Below are 20,885 nucleotides of genomic sequence, written 5' to 3'. Positions count from 1 at the left end.
AAAGCTTATTTTAAATATTTGGAAAAATAATAGTCAGATTCATGAGACTTATCAGTCGTCTATCCTATTATATCTCAGACATATTTCTGAAGCTTTGGTGGAATTGCTTGAAAGGTTCGAGTAGCTCCCATACAAGTCCAAAAGCTTATTCTAAATATTTGGAAAAATAATAAAGTCAGATTCATGAATTTTGGCAGTTGTGTGTCCAGTAATAGGTCAGATATATTTCTGAAGTTTTATTACAATTGCTTGACTGCTTCGAGTACTTCCCATACAACTCCAAAAGCTTATTTTAAATATTTGGAAAAATAATAAAGTCAGATTCATGAAACCTGACAGTCGTGTGTCCAATTATAGGTCAGACATATTTCTGAAGTTTTGATGGAATTGCTTGACAGGTTCAGGTACTTCCCATACCACTCCAAAAGCTAATTTTAAATATTTGGAAAAATTATAAAGTCAGATTCATGAAACTTGGCAGTCGGGTGTCCAATTATAGGTCAGACATATCCGTGAAGTTTCTATAGAATAATTTCACAAGTTCGAGTAATTGGTATACAATAACGAAAGGTGCAGGGTATAATTCAATCGGTTTATACCGACTGAAACGTTTTTACTTGTTTGCATTTTATTTAAATGTCTCTGCATTTTGTAAAAATAAATTTTGCATTTACTTTAATCTTCTATATGACGAACTTACAAAATTTGGAATAGTAAATCTTTAATATATTTATAAATAATTACGTATCTTTAATATATTTATAAATATACAGCGTGTTTCACATAAGGTGGCAAATAATTTCAGGGATGATTCTTTGATCAATTTCCAGTAAAAAATTATATGGGCGCGAATTATATGCATTTTTCGCATGTTTTTAAATACATTTAATACGCTAGACTAAATTTCAGAAGACGGCACAGTGTGTCTGATGCGTTTAGATGTAATTTCAAAGATATCCGCGCTGATGTAACACTTGTTCTGTTCCGAAAGATTCATCAACTGTCCCAAATTTTTAGTTCGGAAAACCAAAGTGCGATAAGTAGTGCGCTAAAATATTTTCGGGAAGTACTAGTTCGATAGTTGTTTTTTGTGTGTTGAATATAACCTAACCGGTACTCATAAATTAATTTCAATATATAATCATTCTGTAGAAAAAATGTGAGCTAAAAAATGACACAAATTTATACTAATGACCTTGTGTGTTCTGCTCTAATAATACATATGTACATATGCATATATATAGATATATAATTTTTTAAATTATGAACATATGTATATACGTAATTATGTATATAGAAATTGCATTTTTCTTTAGTTATGGTTTAAATATACGACAAAATCTAGGATTTAATCTGAGGCTGATGTAAATCGTATATGAAAACACTGTTTGATACCAGTCCTACATTATACGGCAAATAATATAAATGACTATATTCTCATTAGATTTTCTGAGACCATTTCACTTTTTAAATAATTTTTGTTTCGGATATAAATTTAATTGAAAAATTTTGACAATATGATATAATTCAGTTAGATATGTAAAAAATCATAAGACTTTATTGCAGATACAATCTTAGAATATACGGCTATATAAACTTGTAGCATATACGAGTACATATATAAACAGTATTTTTCATTATGATCTACTATATCTTGTATAAGTTATACTGTTTGTTTAATTATTTCAAAATTTTTTTCTTGAAAACTATTGTCAACTAAGATTATTTTTACTACTATTTTCTAAAGAAATTCACTGCTAAATTTAAAATTCCGGAAATAATTGCAAATTACATGTTTATAAATAGATATTTTATTTTTCAGATAAAATTTACGATTTTAATTATATTCCGTTTCTAAATGGCGTTTTTTTAATTTGTCAACATTTTCAACTTGAAAATAATAAAGTTTACATAAATTGATATTAATTACTTACATTTTATATTTACGACCTCATCATAAAATTAAAATGCTATTAAATCGTTCGATTTGATATTTTCATTAGCTTTGATTTTTCTAAATTAGTCGAAAACTACAATTTGATTTTGAATGAAATGAATTTTTTTGTTTTTTTTTTTTTATTAAATAACTATATACAAATATAAATTTCAATTATAGTGTGAAATAATATTAATATTTCAAGGGTATTAATTTTTAAGAGAGGAGAGTATGCAACATAAAAAAATTACACATTTTTTAACTCAGCCCGTTCGTAAATACACATTGTAATTGTTAGGCCGTCATGGTATTATTTTTTGTTATTTTAATTTTTTAAAAAAATTTAAGGAATTCATACAAATACAGCTTGTAACAACAATAAAGTTGGGTCAAACTAACGATTTGTAAAGTAAAATATTTCTCTTCAAGTGGAAATACTGCTTTTAAAAACCATTAATTACATTACACTTTATATAAACTAGAAGCCCACACTAATTTCAAATACTTTTGAAAACAAATTTTTAAAAACAATTCTAAAAGACTTCGTAAAGACCGTGCTCACCTGTGGTGACTTACTTTAAGTCCCTATACCATAGAGGTAATCCTACAAATTAGACAAACTAAGTATATATATAAGTAAAAGATCTATATATGTAAAATAAATATACGGATAAATTGAATTTATTTCTGCGTTACTAATAGTTGCGTTAGTTATTCGTATGTTCAGCAACGATTCAGCGCATATAGGTTTTCTTATGTTCATCATTTTTGGCATTCTAGATTTGCTCACTGGTAATACATTGAGACTCAACGTGTTAAAATATGAATGCATGTACATTAGTAATTCATTTGATAAAAGAAGGAAAATTAAAACTTTGATAAGTTATATCGAAAGATATAAAAAATTACATCCATATACCCGCAGTGCTCATTATAGTAAATCAATAAGTAATGATTTGAAATGAACATGAACTTAAGTTTCAAAAGAAAAATACAAAGTTCACCTCTCTATGCATTGTCGGTTGGCTCTAGCTAGTACCAGTACAATGTGCATGAATCACATGTTTAGTATGAATAATTTAGTAATGCTCTGCAAGAATAAATTTATATTGAAATGAAGCTAAACATACTAATGTAATATACACATTAGGTTTTACGTAAACTAACATTATGAACTGACATATAATATTTTTATATATTTTTAGCACTTTTCCAAAAATTTTTTGAAAAAAAAGTGTTTGTTAGTTTCACTCTGTCCGTCCGTCCGTGGACACTTTTTTTCTTTACAAAACTTCTACACCCTTGAGATGGAAAGCTGAAAATCAATACGTACATAGATCTTTACTAGAAACTTATATCCGTAGAACAAAATTTTTACCTATTTCCCCCCCTCTAGAAGTTATACCCCCCAAAACCCTAAAAATGCCCTTTTTTTAATATTTGTTGCAATGAAACCATAAGCATTTTTCAAGTTTTGCAAACGCAGAAAAGCAGCGGCTTGCTTCCCCTAACGCGATCTACTATAGTTAGACTTCAGAAAAACAAAATGGCAGTTCAAACTTACCGTTATCTAAAGTCCTTTTTTTCCAAATTTTTTATGTCGTTTTTCTTTTAAACCCCAGCTTGTAAAAGCTTGAAATTAGGGGCTTTAGGGGCTTTTGGACATTAACAAATAGTTCATTTCGCTAGAAGAAAATTTTTTTCCATCTCCACTCCCTCTCAAGTTATCGCCTCTTGAAATTTGTAAAATTTTAGTTTTTGACACCTTATATTTCCGAAAACGCAAGCTTCTTCAAATTTCTATAAACGCAAAAAGCTAACGGTAAATTCCATGACATTAAAAAATATAATTATTTTTCTTAACTCACACGATTAAACTTTAAAATCGAGCATTATGTTAATCCCACTTTATATTAATTTTTGCTTTATTTCAAAAACTGCATAAATCGTTCATTCTAAATATATGCAATCCTAGAAATAGTTTTGTATATGTGGTAGGTATACATAAACTGTATTTAAAAGCAGAATTTTCACTTGTTGAAGGGAAAAGTGCTACAATACAAAACATTGGTTTGACCCAACTTTATCTTATAATATATTTTGCAAGCATTATGTTGATTTACATCAAAAAAAAATCTGATGTGGTCAGCACATAACCGACCGCAATGTGTATTGTCTAGTTAAGGGAAAGTGTTACAGAATATTATAAAAATGTCTGTTAAATACTTCTTTCCAATTTTTAGGACATTAGTAAGCTTATAGTTAACATACCTAGAAAAATGTAAATTTGGCTTTTAGTAGAGTTTCGCTTTGTGCTACCCGAATTTCAAGAAATTCCATTTAATCGTTCCGTAGTCGTGGTTAAAAATGTAAAAGCGGCTCGCAGATCAATTTTCGAGCCCTGATCTTCCCAAAAAAATTTATATGTTCATTGTTCTAATACGAAGAATTTAAATATTAAATTTTAATGAAATCGGTTGATTATTTCTCTTTATATACGCAAAAATGTATTTTTGGCCCGTAGTAAACGTCCAGGTGCTGACGCCTGATTTTTTCCAAAAGTTAGCAGGTTTTGCGGACGGTCGAGCTAAGCTTATATATAAAATTTCAAGTAAATCGGTTGAATATTTTCTTCAAAATGTTCAAAAATGTAAAACAGGCCCGCTAAAAAGTGCAGTTCCCGAGGCCTGATATCTACGAAAAGTTGATCAATCCGTGCCATGGTTGAAATAAACTTACATATAAAATTTCAACAAAATCGGTTCAGCCGAACTTGAGATACACACGTGCACACACAGGCCAACAGACCCACAGACCGATGGATCGACAGGTTGCTAAAAATAGTTTATTTACACTTCCCTACTATGGTGAAGTGCATTCCCACCGAAAACTCGATATGCAAAATTTGTTGCTATCACATAATCTACCTATTGTTTACACAATACGGTCGGTAATAATCTGATACGAACACATGACCGCAAAATATTGTCTAGTTTAGCTAAAATGTTTCATGAAACTACGAAAATGCCTTTTAAATACTGCTCAAAAATTTAAGGAGTTTAGTATATTTTTAATTAACATTCCTAGAAATATTCGTCAGTTAGTTTCGGTACCAAACAGAACTCAAACTTTTAATTTTAAGAAATTTCATCAATTAGCTTCGTAGGTATGATAACAAATCCCCTTGTTCGATTTCCGAGCCCTGACATTTCCAAAAAATTTATAAGTTCATGGTGTTAACATCCCGATTGTAAACATTAAATTTCATGGAAATTGGGTGATTTTTTCTCTTTATATGCGCAAAATTGTAAACTTTGCCCGTATTTTTTGCCTTGGCCCGTATTTACATTATGTCAGATGTGTTGATCACCGATTATTATAAACATATGTACACATTTAAATATATATAATTTTTCTATTATAACATACTATAAATGCCAAAGTATATCTATAAAGAAGTAGTTGACTCTTCGTTTACATCACACTAATGCAATCACTCACCAATATTTGTATAAAAAAAATTCCCTTAGCTAAAAGAGTTAAGCAGTATACCTTTTTATTTTCATTTTTATACACATAAGAATTTTTGGGAGAGGGAAAAAGTACGCAATGGATGTCTACCTGTTTTTTTTATAATGTATTCTTAAAAGCGGGAGTTATTTATTTGTTGGTATATAAAGTATAGAAAAAAAGGTTAAGAATTTTAAAAGCAGGAGTTTTATTCCTGTAACTTATTCCAGTACAAGGTGGCCCAAATGGTGTATCCATATTATAAAAGCAAAGCGATTTAAAAAACAAAATTGACTATTTAAATAAAAAAAAATTATAATTTACATATTATATGTATGTAATTTGAAAAAGACAAACAACTTAAAATTTTTAATTAGTAATTGTCATTACATTTATTTAAGATAAAATATGAATTTTTATTTCAATTTTGTTTTAAAAATTTAAATATAATAGGCTTTTTTTTTATAAATTGCTTAATATCTGTGCCTCGTCTACATTACGGCTTGGCGTGAAATCAGCTCGAAACTCAAGCTGCGTTTTTACTATGTTAGCTTAAAAACAAAGAAACAACGTTTAGCTATTAAATTTCAAATCATTCTTAACATTTCAAGTCAAGTAAGCGATTCAAGCGAGCCGGCTTCAGGTCAAGTAACTTTTATATAGACAATAATAAGTTTGAAGCAGCCATATATACGGGTTACATACATATTACTACATCATATTGTGTATATACCTTGAATAGACCGTATAACAAAGTATGAAATATTAAATTTATAACTATTACTTTCATACATTCGAATGTTTTTACCTATGTAACTTTTATGAAATGAAAAATAAAATATGAAAAAAAAATTTTGTTATCAAAATAAAATTTTTACCTAATTTAATTTAATTTTATTTCAGTTCAATGTTTTTGAAACACTCGTTTGTTTCTTTCTTGCCTACACAACTCTTACTATCACCTATTTCTAAAGAAAAATGAAATATTTTAAGATTTTGGAAGTGGCAATGGCAAGCAAACAAAAAATAACGGAATGGAACGAGTTGAACTGCTTATTAATAGATACACTTTGTATAAACGCATAAAAACTTTTTTGGCTACTTACGTTTATGAGTAAAACCAAACATAAATAAAGTTGGGTCAAACCAATTGTTTGCATATACATATTTAGGATGATGCAAATATGCAGTCTTTGAAATAAAGCAAAAATTAATATGATGTAGGGTTAACATAATGCTCGATTTTTAAGGTTGAATTATGTGAGTTAAGAAAAATAATTATATTTTTTAACGTCACGGAATTTAGCGTTAGCTTTTTGCGTTTATAGAAATTTGAAAAAGCTTGCGGTTTCGGAAATATAAGGTGTCAAAAACTCAAATTTTACAAATTTCAAGAGGCGGTAACTTGAGAGAGGGTGGAGATGGAAAAAATTTTCTGAAACAAAAATGAACTATTTGTTAATGTCTAAAAGCCCCTAAAATTTTTAACTTCTACAGGCTGGGGTTTAGAAGAAAAACGATATCAAAAATTTGAAAAAAAAAAAAGAACTTTACATAATTATAAATTTGAACAGCCATTTTGTTTTTCTAAAGTTTAACAGTAGTATGCCGCGATAGGAGAAGCAATTCACTGCCTTTCTTCGTTTGCAAAATTTCAAAAATGCTTATGGTTTCATTGCAACAAATATTTAAAAAGGGCCATTTTTAGGGTTTTGGGGGGTATAACTTCTAGAGGAGGGGAGGAAGGTAAAAATTTTGTTCTAGTAAATATCTATGTGCATATTAAATTTCAGCTTTCTATCTTCAAGGATATAGAAGTTTTGTAAACAAAAGAAGTGTCCACGGATAATATGATTCATGCACGATTATATTTACATATGTGCTGATTTTATTCATTTTGCAGAAAACAATTTCAAAACTACAGGCATCATACTTGCAAGGCTTGCAATGCAAGCACACACGACTAGTATGATATATGTACATACTTTAAATGTTGGCAGAATTCAGAATTATTTTTTTTTGTTTTTTTCGTTTTCTTTTTCTATGTTATTCTTCTGATGATAAAAAATATAAGCGAAAATATTCGATGGTTGCGTCATTTGATTTGATTTGTATAATAATTATAATATAATATAGATTACTTTCATCCAAGTGCCGAAATATTTCAAATATTGTATACATTTAGAGTGAACCAAACTCTTAATGCTCGAATTTAAGGGTAGTTTGCATCAGTTATTAAAAAGATTCATGATTTTCGATGGCATGGCGTTTAATGTTAGCTTTCTGAATTTATAGAAATTTGGAAAAGCTTGAAGTTTTTAAATTATAAGGCGCAAAAAATTTTAATTTTACAAATTTCGACAAACGATATGTACAGAGGGGATAAGGTGAAAAATAACTTTATTCTATCGAAATAAACTACAATTTATTATTATCTAAAAGCTGTTAAAATTTCAGGCTACTACAACCAATTGCATAAGGAATTGTATAGAAGAAAAACAATTTCAAATATTTTTTTTCTTTTTAACACTAATAATGCTGTGCCACGGTAGAAGAAGACAGTCGCAACTTTTCTGCATTTGCAAAATTAGAAAAATGTTTAAAATTTCTTTAAAGTAGGAGAGACAGTTGCATAAAGTTGCATAAAAGGTCGAAACATACAAATACATAAATGGTAAATAATACGACTTGGAAATTATATTACAAGTGTTAAACGGGAATAAGTAATGTTTACAGTGTTAGTTCTGTTATACCCGTACGAATTATTGGTTTTATGAATTATATCAGAATTACAGCATCGGTAACGGAATTTTGTTCCCATTTTACTACAATATAATTTTTTGATATTTTAACAGAATAAATGTCGCCTTACTTAACAATTATTTTCACTTATCGCATTAGTTTTAAAAAAAAGTTGAAATATCAAATACATTTCGGAAATTTCTGGTTCATTAAATTTCAAATTGATTCCTAATTTCGAAATTAATAACTACATTTATGTTTTTTTACAGAGAATCTGAAAGATACAAAAAAGTTTTATGGCAAGAAATTCGTGTTGGGGATTTGGTTCATTTATCAAATAATGAAACTGTTCCCGCGGATATGCTGTTATTAAGGACAAGTGATCCACATGGGATATGCTATATTGATACCTGTGATTTAGATGGCGAAACTAATCTCAAACGACGTGAGGTAATTGTAATTAAAAATATTGATTTTGAGGTAGAGTAAAAAATATAATACACCTATAGGTAGTTCGTGGTTTCACCGAAAAACAACATATATTTACTCCAAGTAAATTTGTGAGTCGTGTGGAAGCCGATGCACCAACTACAAAAATTTATCGCTTTCATGGAGCTTTGATACATCCTTCAGGTGAACGTGTGCCTCTTTCAACTGAAAGTTTATTATTAAGAGAAAGTCGTTTAAAGGTAAGAAAAAATATTATACATACTTAGTTATCTCGTGCGTATAACATTACTTTCTGTCTTTTACGCATTCCTTTTACTAGTGCTAAAGTTATTTATTGTAAAGGTAAAACGGAAACTATCTCTATTAAGTACAATATTGAAAATGAGTAATAACTAGAAAATATTAGCAATATAATTATGATATACTGTATATGTACATACACACGCATATATGTATACATATATCGCACGTGAGGAATCAACGGAATTATTTAACCAAAAGAAGGAATTAACTTTGCCAGACATTTCCACATATTTCTGTCTGTTATAACCCTATCTACTGCCCATGTTATTCGTTGAAATTTTGAACTCTAAATCTTTTTAATATTAGTTTGATTATTGTATTTATGAGTGGTTTTAAAGTATTGAAGAAAATCAGATTGAAAAAATTCTGTTTGACATTTTCTTTTCTCAATTAGAGGTAATTGAAGTTAATTAATAACATATTAATTACATGTATACGGTTGACGTCAAAATTTTGAGGGAAAACTGAACGTTTTTTCATAAAAGTTTAATATCATAAAGAAGTGCGATTTTTTCTTTGTTTTTCTCCAAATCATGTACAGAATATAAATATCTTTCGAGATAACGCATGTTGAGTTTTAAGGTAATTGCAAAAATTTAATAAAATAATCAAAGCTCTATTTCAATAGATGTTTATTTTATAACATCCTCAAAATGGAAGTTTAAAGCAACGTATGTACAATATGTATAAATAGCAGATAACAAAGTAACATTATTCATTTGATAAATTGTAGTATATGCAAATAATATAGTAGCTATTCGCCTTTATAGTATTTCAAAATATATTAAACAATCATTTAACGATAAATAAAAATATTCAATTTACTTCGTAAATTTCGAATTTGCATTTGAATTTGCATTTAAATTTTTTTGCACATTTTTTATTTTAACAGAATACAGATTTTATTGAGGGTATAGTTGTATATGCTGGTCATGAGACGAAATCTATGCTAAATAATAGTGGACCAAGATATAAGCGCTCACAATTAGAGCAGCAAATGAATATAGATGTGATATGGTAAGATTTAATTTTTTAAGGTTTAATTATAAATATTTATATTAAATTGCAACAAAAGAAAAAGAATAACAAATTATTTTTCTTACATTTAAGGTGTGTGATAATCTTATTGTTATTATGTGTTATCGGTGCAGTTGGCTGTAAAATGTGGCTTAGTACGTTTGAATACTTTCCAGTTCCTTATTTGCCTTTTGAAGTTGAACCAAATTATGAAGGTTTATTAACTTTTTGGACATTCATAATTATATTACAAGTTATGATACCGTTATCACTTTATGTTACAATAGAATTTTGTAAAATTTTACAAGTTTATCATATACATAACAATAAAGATTTATTCGATCATGATACAAACAAAAAGACTGAGTGCCGAGCTATGAATATTACAGAAGAGCTTGGTCAAGTTCAGCATATATTTTCAGATAAAACTGGTACTTTGACGGAAAATAAAATGCTGTTTCGCCGTTGTACTATTAATGGCATTGATTATAATCATCCCCCTTCAGAATTAGAAAAGATTTATTCGAAACCAGGCTCTCCAGCACCTCCGTTAATTGTTAATCAAAATTTGTTAAATGAATTGGAACACCTTAAGACAAATTGCCAGTTTTATACTCAAAACGCACAACGAATTCAAGAATTTTTTGTAGTCCTAGCTATTTGTAATACAGTAGTAGTAAGTGCGACACCTCATCGGGATTCAATGAATGCAAGTGGCGTTATTGAAACACAAATTCAAGAAAACAATAAAACTTCAACATCTACAACAACAACGGCAATAGTAGACAATGATAGTGAAGATGGTCTAAGTGGAACATCATCACGTACAACAATGACCACTAACTCAACCGCTCCTATTTTAACCTTAAATTTAAACACAAACTGTGTTGCAACATCGAATGATAATAATTTAAAAGTGACGAATACAAATAGTTTAATACCAGTTGACAGATATACAAGGCTTACAGAATCACGTTCAATAACACCATCGCCTCCTCCTAATTGTGGATATGCGTTACCAACTCAAAATCACATTCCATCATTATCTCCAATCAGTAGCTCCGCAGAATCATCGCCAACTACAGAAAGTCCGCCAATGAAATTGAAGAACATTCTGAATACTTCATCTCCTTCAGGCAGAGCAAGAACAATAATAAATTCAAAATTGACTACAATTACATCTTTTTTAAATGCAAAGGGACATGCAAAAAGATTAGCTAACAAATTAAAGTATGTTTTATTTTGATCATTTTATTTTACTGATGTTTTTTCTCTATAGGAATACCATTGGGCAAAGAGGTTTCAAAAAATTAGTAGATGGTAGACCAATTTTTGAAGCGGAGTCGCCAGACGAATTAGCTTTAGTTAATGCAGCTTACAGTTATGATTGCTGTTTACTTAACCGTAGTCCAAATCATATTTTAGTAAATGTGCCCGGTTCCGGTATTTTAGAATATGAGGTACTTAAAATTTTACCATTTGACTCACATCGAAAATGCATGTCAGTAGTCGTGAGAAAAACTGGCTCGCAAGAGATTATTTTGTACACCAAGGGCGCTGATACATCGATAATGCCCTGTCTGTCACATTGCTTACCTGATTCCTCAGAAGGTAAGAAAAAATAAAATAGAAAATAAATTAACAAAAAAAATATTTAAAAAAAAATTTTAAGGAATTTTACGCGAAAAAACCCAGCAACAATTAGATTTATATGCTCGAGAAGGTCTTCGTGTACTCGTAATGGCTAAAAAAAAATTAAAATCAAGCGAATACACGGACTGGTGGGCTAGACATCAACAGATTGAATTATCCCTAGAAAATCGAGAAAAAAGACTTAAAGAATCATTTGCCAAGTTGGAAAGTAATTTAACTCTTTTAGGTGCAACTGGAATTGAAGATAGATTGCAAGATGGCGTTCCAGAATGTATAGCTTCTTTATTGGCAGCAGGTATTTGGATTTTTCTTCGGAATGACATTAAATCTAAAGAAACATTTCTTTCAGGAATTGCAGTATGGGTGCTGACTGGAGATAAACCGGAAACCGCAATTAATGTTGCATACTCAGCCAAATTATTTAATTCACAAATGGAAATATTGAGGTATATATTTTTTACTACGCAGCTTTTGATATAATTGAAATTTCCTCATAACAATTTTATCAAATTCCGCAGATTAACAGCCAGATCTCGAGATGCAGCTGAGAGTACTATAAGATTTTTTTTGTCTGAAATTGAAAAGCAAATAACCGACGCGACACAAAATTATTCAGCGAATCGTATCAAACCCAAAGCTCTAGTTGTTGATGGGAAAACCTTGACTTTTATATTAGATTTAAGGTAATTTTGTGTTTTTGTGAGGGTATTTTAAATAAAAAAGGAATGAATAATGAAAAATTTTAATATTCAGGTCTAATTTAACTCGTCCATTTTTGAAATTGACTAAACATTGTATTTCGGTTTTATGTTGCCGATCTACACCTTTACAAAAAGCATATTTAGTTAAAATTGTTAAAGAAGAATTAAATTTAAGCACATTAGCAATTGGAGACGGGGCTAATGATGTGTCGATGATTCAAATGGCTGATGTTGGTGTTGGCATATCAGGACAAGAAGGTATGCAAGCTGTAATGGCATCTGATTTTTCTTTGGCAAGATTTCGACTGTTGGAACGTTTGCTACTATCACATGGATATTGGTGCTATGACCGACTAGCTAGAATGATTTTGTATTTCTTTTATAAAAATGCGGTAAAATATTAAAAACATAGGAAAAACTAATTTTCTATCTTAATTTTATTTACAAAGGCTTTCGTATTTCTTCTTTTCTGGTTCCAACTGTACTGTGGATTTTCAGGCGCTGTAATGATCGATCAAATGTATTTGATGTTATACAACTTAGTTTTTACCTCACTACCTCCTCTTGCAATTGGAGTGTATGATAAAAGTGTTCCTGAGGATTTACTTTTAACGAATCCCTATTTATACAAAAACGTAAAAAAAAATTAAAAACATTTCAAAAGTGTTAATAATTTATTAAAATTGCAGGGCCGATTAGGCTTGGCATATAAGCCGCACACGTTTTGGGTTATAATGCTGGATGCCTTGTATCAAAGTTTAATAATATTTTTCATTGCTATATCTGCTTATTGGGAAAGTGACGTAGACATATGGGAATTTGGTACAACAATTACAACATCATGTTTAATTACTATGCTTATTCATGGGGCTATAGAAATTCGATCCTGGGTGAATCTAATTTTTTTTATTATACATTTTATAATGAGTTTTTAATTTTATTTCTTAATTTAAATAGACAATACTTCATGCCTTGTCAATAGCTTTTAGTTTAGTATCTTTCTTTTTATTCGCTATGGTTTATAATTCATTGTGTGTGACCTGCTTTGGTTTACCGTCAACTTACTGGGTTATTTTCAAGTGTTTCTGTTCACCTATTTATTGGCTGATTATATTTGTTACAGCAGCTATTGCAGTTGTTCCCAGGTAATTAACATTATAATTTTGTTAGTTTATTATCTATTTGATTGTTTTTTTACAGGTTGCTTTTTAGAACATTACAAACTACTTTCTTTCCTGATGACAGTACAAATGTTTTATTACAAAACAAAAAGGCAAAAAGAAGAGGTGAGGATTTACTGGTAACTTGGTCAAGATCAACATCAGCATCATCCATTTATAGGTAAAGCATCACAACACAAATGCGTCATTTAATTCCGAAAATAATTTTTTGCAAAATTAATTGTTAATTCTTGTTAACACTTCCTTGTTAATGCAATTTTTTCACTTCAAAATGGAAATTAGTTCACTTACATATGTTTTTTTACTTTAATTTCTAATTTTTGATGTTTTTTTTCATTTAAAATTTAAAATACCATAATATGTGTGAATACACATAAAAAGTTGGCAACAAAAACGCAGTATTCGCTTATAAAAAATTATCGAAAAGCTTGTTGATTTTTATTTGAATTCAATATGCAAAATGAACTAAAATTTTACATTTTATTAAATGTTGATTTTTAAATATCTTACATTTTTTTTCAAATACATACGTAACAATTTTGGAATTTATTTTGTAAATTTTATTTGTGTTCACTTTAGTTAATACTTTTAGCTTGAGCTTTGAGTTGTGTGCTTTATAATTTATTTGTAGATACACATCATTTACATGATCATATTTTTATAACATATTTTTTTTTTGCATATGAATTGTCCAATATCGTAAAAACTAACTGCAATTGCTATAAAAAAAATTATCCTATATTTTTCAGAATCGCCGATTTTGGGCCTAAGAATCAGACTATAACTACATCATCATCTGCTATTGCCTGAATAGAAACATTATTAGTAAAATTTTAAAATCTAAATAAAACTAAATAATTTTAATAAGCTTAAATAAGAAAGAGAATAGTGTTAATGATTAATTAAATTGTTCAAAATTAAATTGAAGAAAAATTATTTTTCCAAATAAATGGATTCATTTTCGAATCAAAATATAAATTTATTTAAAAATATTGTATTGTTCTAAAGCAAAAATACTAAAAGATTAAAAAATGTGTATGTAATTTTATGTAGTTAGCTAATAAAATTTTATCGTTTTATAAACTTTTGTTAAATTGCAATGAAATACTTAGCAAATCACAGTAAAATTTTAAAAAAATCAATACGAATTTAGAGAAGATTATGCTTTTCTTAGCTTTCGAAATTATACAAACAAATTTATTAAGATCTAAATCTTCTAAAAAAATATTAATTTTGTATGATAACGTGTTCTTAAATGCTTTAAGTGTTTATTTAATTTTGAATATTAAAATACTTAAAATAAAAATGGCAATTTTAAAATAAGTATTAGGTTTAATTAATTTTCTAAATATTGTGATCTTTAGCCTTTTAATATTCCCTTAGCCTTACAATAATTATTTATCGTCTAATAGTTTTGTTTTTGATACTATTATTACTATCTTTATTATATAAGTGTTAATCTCTTAATAAATATACAGTCATGTAAACTGCGAACTATTTTCAATTTTGCAATTTTTTAGTAACAAAAAATAGGAAATTTGACTACATAGGGAAATAATTTAACATAAAAGGAAATTTAAGAACAAGAAGAATTATTAAAACTCGAAAATAAAAACTGTACATATCTAATTTCAAAGTAATGATAGCTTTAATTTATTAGATTTTGCGTTAATTTTAGTACAAAATTAATTTCAAACATCTCTTCAAATAAAATAAGAATTAAATATTTTTAAAAAATTAGAAAATTGCCCTTAATTTTCATAAATTGATTCATTTAGATTGATATGCAAAGAAATTTTTTCATGGTTTAAAATTTGAAATACAAATTTCACTTTGTGATCTTCGAATAATTAAAATATTTAAATATATATATGGTTATTTATAAATAATCTGAGAAACATGCTTTTTGGAATCTTCTTAAATACTTTTCATAAAAATCAAACATTGAAATCTTTTACAACTTTCATATGGAAGAAATTGATAAGAAAACAAATCTCAACGTTTATATGTATATATATATATATGCATTTGTACATATACGTATGTATCAATATTTTTTTGGGCCAAATATTCATCTTTTAAAATTGTAGTTCAAACGGGAAATGAAATTCCTTAACATAGTAAAATTTCATTTAATAAAATTTTAGTGTTTAGCGAAACTTTAATTGAGTACCTTTGAAAAAACAAATTTTCCAATGCTAAAAATCAAGCGCAAAACTGAAAGAGATTATCAATTAAATAAATTAAATCAAAAATATACATAATGGCTGTGATCATTAACTTGTATAATGAAGAGGGATATTTAACTTTAAAATAACAAAACAATAAAATGTAAAGTTATATTTAAATACTTGTTATATTATTAAAAATATATGATTACAACGCGAATACAATTTATCATTATACATAAATTAAATTTATCATTTATTTTAACTTGTAGAATAGAATCTTGCAAATTAAATCAACTAAAAATATAAGAATAATTTGTGTACATCATGACGAATGCAAAATATTATATGTAAACTAGAACTTAAAAATACTAAAAATAATTTTAAATAAATATTTTCTTAAAATTTTATTTGCCTCTAAGTTTATTTAATTTTACCTATCAAACTGATGTTTTTTTAAATTTTTGTTGTATGCTCAGTCAAAATTGAGATTAGTTAGACTTAAAGATTAAAACAATTTTTCTCCATCTTTTTACATTAATATATTTAATTTTATATTAAACATAGGTCAAAATTTTTACAAAATTTGATATATCCAATGAATTTTTATATACATATGTATATACATAACTTCAAATTATTTTGACATAAAGTAAAACTTTGAAATAAAAATAAAATACTTCTTGATTTTTAAATAATTTTTTAAAACTTATAAAAATCTACTAGCAAAACCACATTTGGATTTAAAAAAGCAGATAATAATTATTACCTGTGTATGTAAAAATTTTCGAATAAATTTAAAATCTTATTTATGAAATTAAGGTAATTTCTATGTGAACAAAATTAAATTTAAATTTTATAACTATGTACTTATATTCTTTAACTTAAGAATTTAATCAATTTTAACAGCTGCGTAAATTTTACGTATAAAGCTATACGCCGAAAAGAAACCAATTGACCCAGTTAATAACCAAAAGGTTACCACTATTAACCCTGAAAATATATGATTTTTATATATTGAGAAAAATATTAATTTATTTGTAAATAAAATTATTCACCCGTGTAGCCTAGGTAAAGTAGAGTTGGAATAAACTCTGTTATTTCAAGTTTGGTAAAAAAATAAAATATGCTGTAAAGAAGAACATAAACTGCCGATCCGCCCGAAACAACGAAACTTCTCCACCACCAACGATAGTCCTATGAAAATAAAAAAAACTAGTCAAAGAAATCTCGCCATTCCAATAAGAAATACCTCTCCACAAAGTTGGAAATAAGTCATCACAATTGATATTTGACCACAACTCACAACTAAAATGCAAAAAACTAAAAATAAAAATCCGAAAAGATAATAAAATTGGTTTTGCCAAATAGCTGTAAACACAAAAAAGAGCTCTATAAAAACGGCTCCAAAAGGTAAAATTCCCGCCATTAGAGTACTGTGAATATATTACAAAAAGATATTCACCATTTGAAATAAAAAAATAAAATAAACACACCTCAAAAAAATGTTCATGTACCAATGCTGAGTGGGAATTTGTCTTGGAATCATATTTGTCCTCACTGGATGTTGGTATGGATGTTTTCTATAGCCGAAATAATATCCTAGATAAACAAGTGGCAGTGAGATACCAAACCAAAGTAGCAGTAAAGAGATCATTGTACTAAAAGGCACAGCTCCACTCGAGTGTTTATCCCAAATAAAGAAATTTAAAAAAAATCCAGTGCTGAAAATTTTTTGTTTCAATTATATTACATACCCAGGAATTACAACTTTACCCAAAAACTATTCCGGGATACAGTGTAGCTGTCAAAAATGCAGCCTTTTTCCATTCTCTACCTTTCATCGTCTTATATAAACGTGCTGAAAAATATCCGGCTATTAGACCCATAACTACATATTGGAATATCCCAGAAATCATCAAAGCACCTCTTGAAGAAGGCGATAACATTCCAAGCATCGCAAAAACTAAACGGAGCGAAAATTATAATTTAACAACATTATTTATATTGAAATATTTGTTCTCACATATAGTTATTAAACACATGAAAAAGATTTGGATTCCACTTCCTATAACCGCAGCAAAAAGTCTTGGATTTCGAGGTGGACGGAAAACATCTCCATGTACAAGTTTCCAACCTGTTTCCTCTAAAGTATCTTCAATACTATCATCTGTGTTATAACGGGCTATATCCCTTCTAAGTGTTCTTATCATAATCATTGTGAGAATTCCTAGAACGAACAAAATTAAAATGAACATTTTTATTTGGATTTATATTTTACCTGATAAAAAGAACACCACAACCAGAGAATTAATTATGCTAAACCAATGAATTTGCACATCGCTCATTCCCAAATATATATCCCATCTAGAAGCCCAGCTAATTTCTGATTCTTTCCATTCAACAGAATATGTAAAATATAATTGGGTATTTGAATTTCGTTGAACCTGCAAAAAGCATTTCAAATTTAAACCAAAGTTTAAAAACAGAATATACCATTTGTGGTCTGGAATTGTCTGGGAAATTGCATTCTTCCCCTTCAAATTTTATTTCATTGACATTGACTGACATTGTCTCTACTTCAAACCCTACAACTCTGTATTTTCCTCTAAAATGAGTAAAACAATGTTGAAATAATCTATTAAAAACTAAAAGAATCTTTTTATAATTAATTTTACATACGTAGTTTCGTGTTTGTGAAATTTAAGAATAAATTTTAAATGATTGTTTATGTAAGTGTTATCACCCTCAATCTGCCCCAACCTATATCCATGCTCAAAATGTAATTCCATTGTTTCTGGATTTATTATTCTAGTCGCAACAGGAAGATTATCAACTAATCTATTTCAACATTAAATATAAAATTTAGTACACAATAATGAAAATTTTTTTAAAAAAACCTTACAAATGAACAAAATATTCATGTTGAATACGTTCTGACACCTTATTAGATTGTTCTCGGTCCCAGTTCATTGGTTGATCTTTCTTATTACACAATAACTTGCAATTAATATTTTCTGCCATTCTAACTTCGTATGGAGTATTAACAATTCGATCACCTCGTAATACTTCCCCTAAATTTTCAGTTTTATATATAAGTGTACCTGTTGAGAACAAAAAATAAAAACTAAATTTTACTGATTTTTTCAAGTAAAACCATTTTTTGGCAAACAAAATTGTAATGAGTAATATTCATATGGCAATTGCGTTCGACTACTAGTCATTTTTACAGCTTTTACATCAATTTTCTGTCCTTTAGAAAACTCAACTGGAGCCACACCTGGAATTAAACACTTACAAAATAAAACTTACTTAAAATGCAATGTTTCAAATTACCTGGAACGTAAAAACCGTAGGTCATTTTAGAAATGCCGATTAAAGTTAAGAATATCTTCTGCAAAAAATAAATTCAAATAATTTTAATAAAATTTTATCTCAACGTGTCAAAACCAAAAATGTTTCTCCATTTAAATTAATTTTCTGACTAAAATTTCATATTGTAAAAAGATCTTACAATCATTTTTATTGCCACTTCATTAAGAAATTATTAAAAATAAATAAAAAATATATTCTAATAATGTATATTATTAAATTCAACAAAATTCTTTAAGACTGAATACTTTTTTATTTTGACATTTATGACAAAACGTTATTGTCACCAACATATGCATCAAAAATTTAACAGGCCACGACTGAAAGATATTGAATAAGAAAATATTATGTTTACACATTAAACTTTATTTGATCTAATATGTTGTCAAATTAAATTTTTTTCTTTTTCATATCGGATATATCTATGTTTATATGAAAGTGTGACTGATTTATTACTAAAGGAAAAATAAGTGAAAAATAAATATTTTAAAATAAATTAAAGAAAAAAAAATTTAAATCAAAGTAAATATAAATAACTTAAATTTAATTTTTTTACAAACATTTTTATAATCTTTAGATTCAATATCCCATAAGCATTCTTTTGTTTTCGGATGATGTAATAAATTGAAATAAATTGTTACAACTAATATTTTTTTGAGATATTTTTAATATAAATTTTCCAAAACTTTTTAAAAAATAATTTAACTAAGTATAAACAATAATTTTTAAAATACTAAACTTTGCTGATCAACATACAACTAATTACAAAAAGCAGCTAATCACACCGTACAAAACGAGAAAAATGTATTCTCGCCATTTTATTATTTTATTTCTGTCAAAGAAACTGATAAGAATTCAACATGGATCTAATAATGTATTATTAGGTCCAAACAATTGGACAAGATCATATTTTTCTCGTTCGATTTTGCTTAATTTGATTGGACGTTTATATATCATTTTGCATTATAATATGGATATACTTCCATATGTATAAAAAAAAATTAAATTTGATATCAGATTTGATCAAATAATGCTTGACGTGTAAAAATCAATCTCATCCAATTTCAAAGTCGTCGAATTTGGTTGTCAAACTTTGCTTGATGTATAAAAAACTATCTAATAGGTATGTATGCATATAGACTGACCGGACAGTACAAAAGATATTTACCGCTCAACACTTCACCAAGAAATTTTTCCCTCTAAAAAGTTTAGCGTTTTTGTTATGTCTCAAGTCGATTGTAAATATCTTTCCAACTATTGTGTATTCTAAATGAATTTTTATTTTCGCTGCGGAAAATCGCTCGTGTTTTATTTTCACATTAAGATTGAGTTTTTCGCATGATGTAAAAGCTGCAATTGGCAAAATTGTAATACATTATTCTTTTTGCAGGGCTGTACAAGAATTTCTATTGTAATTAAAAGAAAGACACCGCCCACACATCAAGAAAAGTTTGACAACCAAACAAACGATTTTACTTATTATAAACGAAGTTTGTAAGCTTATAGATGAAAAATTCAGTTCCATAATAATAAAACTGAAAAGTAGCAAATTCGAGAAAAGAGAAGCGAAACAAATTTGGCATAGTGCTATTTTGATATTTTTTTAAACCATTCGGAAAATAAGAAGGTATACTGCTTATTCTTTTAGTTAAGGGAATTTTATTGTATACAAAAATTGGTGAGTGATTTTATTAGTGTGATGTAAACGGAGAGTCGAACTACTTATTAATAGATATACTTTGATTTAAATTTAAAGTTCTGTGCAAATATTAATTTTCAATAAACGTTACAACATCATTAAAAACATAGTATTTTTATGCTCCATTTTGGGAAAAAAACTTAATAACTATGA

General features: G+C 27.8%; 2 protein-coding genes across 5 annotated transcripts in view; one reads left to right on the top strand and one right to left on the bottom strand.

Annotated features, from left to right (window-relative positions):
* LOC129612430 (phospholipid-transporting ATPase VA) overlaps window positions 1-14,657 on the top strand; it is a 62,054-nt gene extending 47,397 nt beyond the window's left edge. For 3 of the 4 annotated variants that reach the window (XM_055526017.1, XM_055526016.1, XM_055526015.1), the window contains 14 exons: window positions 8,458-8,638; window positions 8,698-8,877; window positions 9,834-9,958; window positions 10,052-11,188; window positions 11,238-11,569; window positions 11,631-11,906; window positions 11,961-12,057; window positions 12,130-12,294; window positions 12,365-12,704; window positions 12,762-12,947; window positions 13,002-13,202; window positions 13,270-13,457; window positions 13,513-13,653; window positions 14,243-14,657. In XM_055526017.1, coding sequence (XP_055381992.1) covers window positions 8,458-8,638; window positions 8,698-8,877; window positions 9,834-9,958; window positions 10,052-11,188; window positions 11,238-11,569; window positions 11,631-11,906; window positions 11,961-12,057; window positions 12,130-12,294; window positions 12,365-12,704; window positions 12,762-12,947; window positions 13,002-13,202; window positions 13,270-13,457; window positions 13,513-13,653; window positions 14,243-14,303 — 3,610 coding nt within the window. In that variant the 3' untranslated portion in view covers window positions 14,304-14,657. The remainder of the gene's footprint in view (window positions 1-8,457; window positions 8,639-8,697; window positions 8,878-9,833; window positions 9,959-10,051; window positions 11,189-11,237; window positions 11,570-11,630; window positions 11,907-11,960; window positions 12,058-12,129; window positions 12,295-12,364; window positions 12,705-12,761; window positions 12,948-13,001; window positions 13,203-13,269; window positions 13,458-13,512; window positions 13,654-14,242) is intronic. The other variant, XM_055526018.1, reaches the window with a different exon arrangement.
* Window positions 14,658-16,169: 1,512 nt separating this feature from the next.
* LOC129612442 (transmembrane 9 superfamily member 4) lies at window positions 16,170-19,295 on the bottom strand. Its single transcript, XM_055526033.1, has 13 exons — window positions 19,176-19,295; window positions 18,998-19,055; window positions 18,819-18,941; window positions 18,567-18,765; window positions 18,344-18,502; window positions 18,158-18,269; window positions 17,943-18,108; window positions 17,688-17,891; window positions 17,438-17,627; window positions 17,158-17,385; window positions 16,914-17,097; window positions 16,720-16,858; window positions 16,170-16,654 (listed from the first exon to the last, which is right to left on the bottom strand). The coding sequence occupies exons 1-13, from the start codon at window positions 19,179-19,181 to the stop codon at window positions 16,554-16,556; spliced, it is 1,869 nt and encodes a 622-aa protein (XP_055382008.1). The 5' UTR covers window positions 19,182-19,295; the 3' UTR covers window positions 16,170-16,553.
* Between the last annotated feature and the right edge of the window lie 1,590 nt (window positions 19,296-20,885).

The sequence above is a fragment of the Condylostylus longicornis genome, unplaced genomic scaffold (genome assembly GCF_029603195.1).
Source record: "Condylostylus longicornis isolate FDR11 unplaced genomic scaffold, ASM2960319v2 ptg000072l, whole genome shotgun sequence".
Taxonomy (NCBI): domain Eukaryota; kingdom Metazoa; phylum Arthropoda; class Insecta; order Diptera; family Dolichopodidae; genus Condylostylus; species Condylostylus longicornis.
Note: the sequence above shows the minus strand (reverse complement) of the source record. Positions and strands in the feature narration are given on the sequence as shown.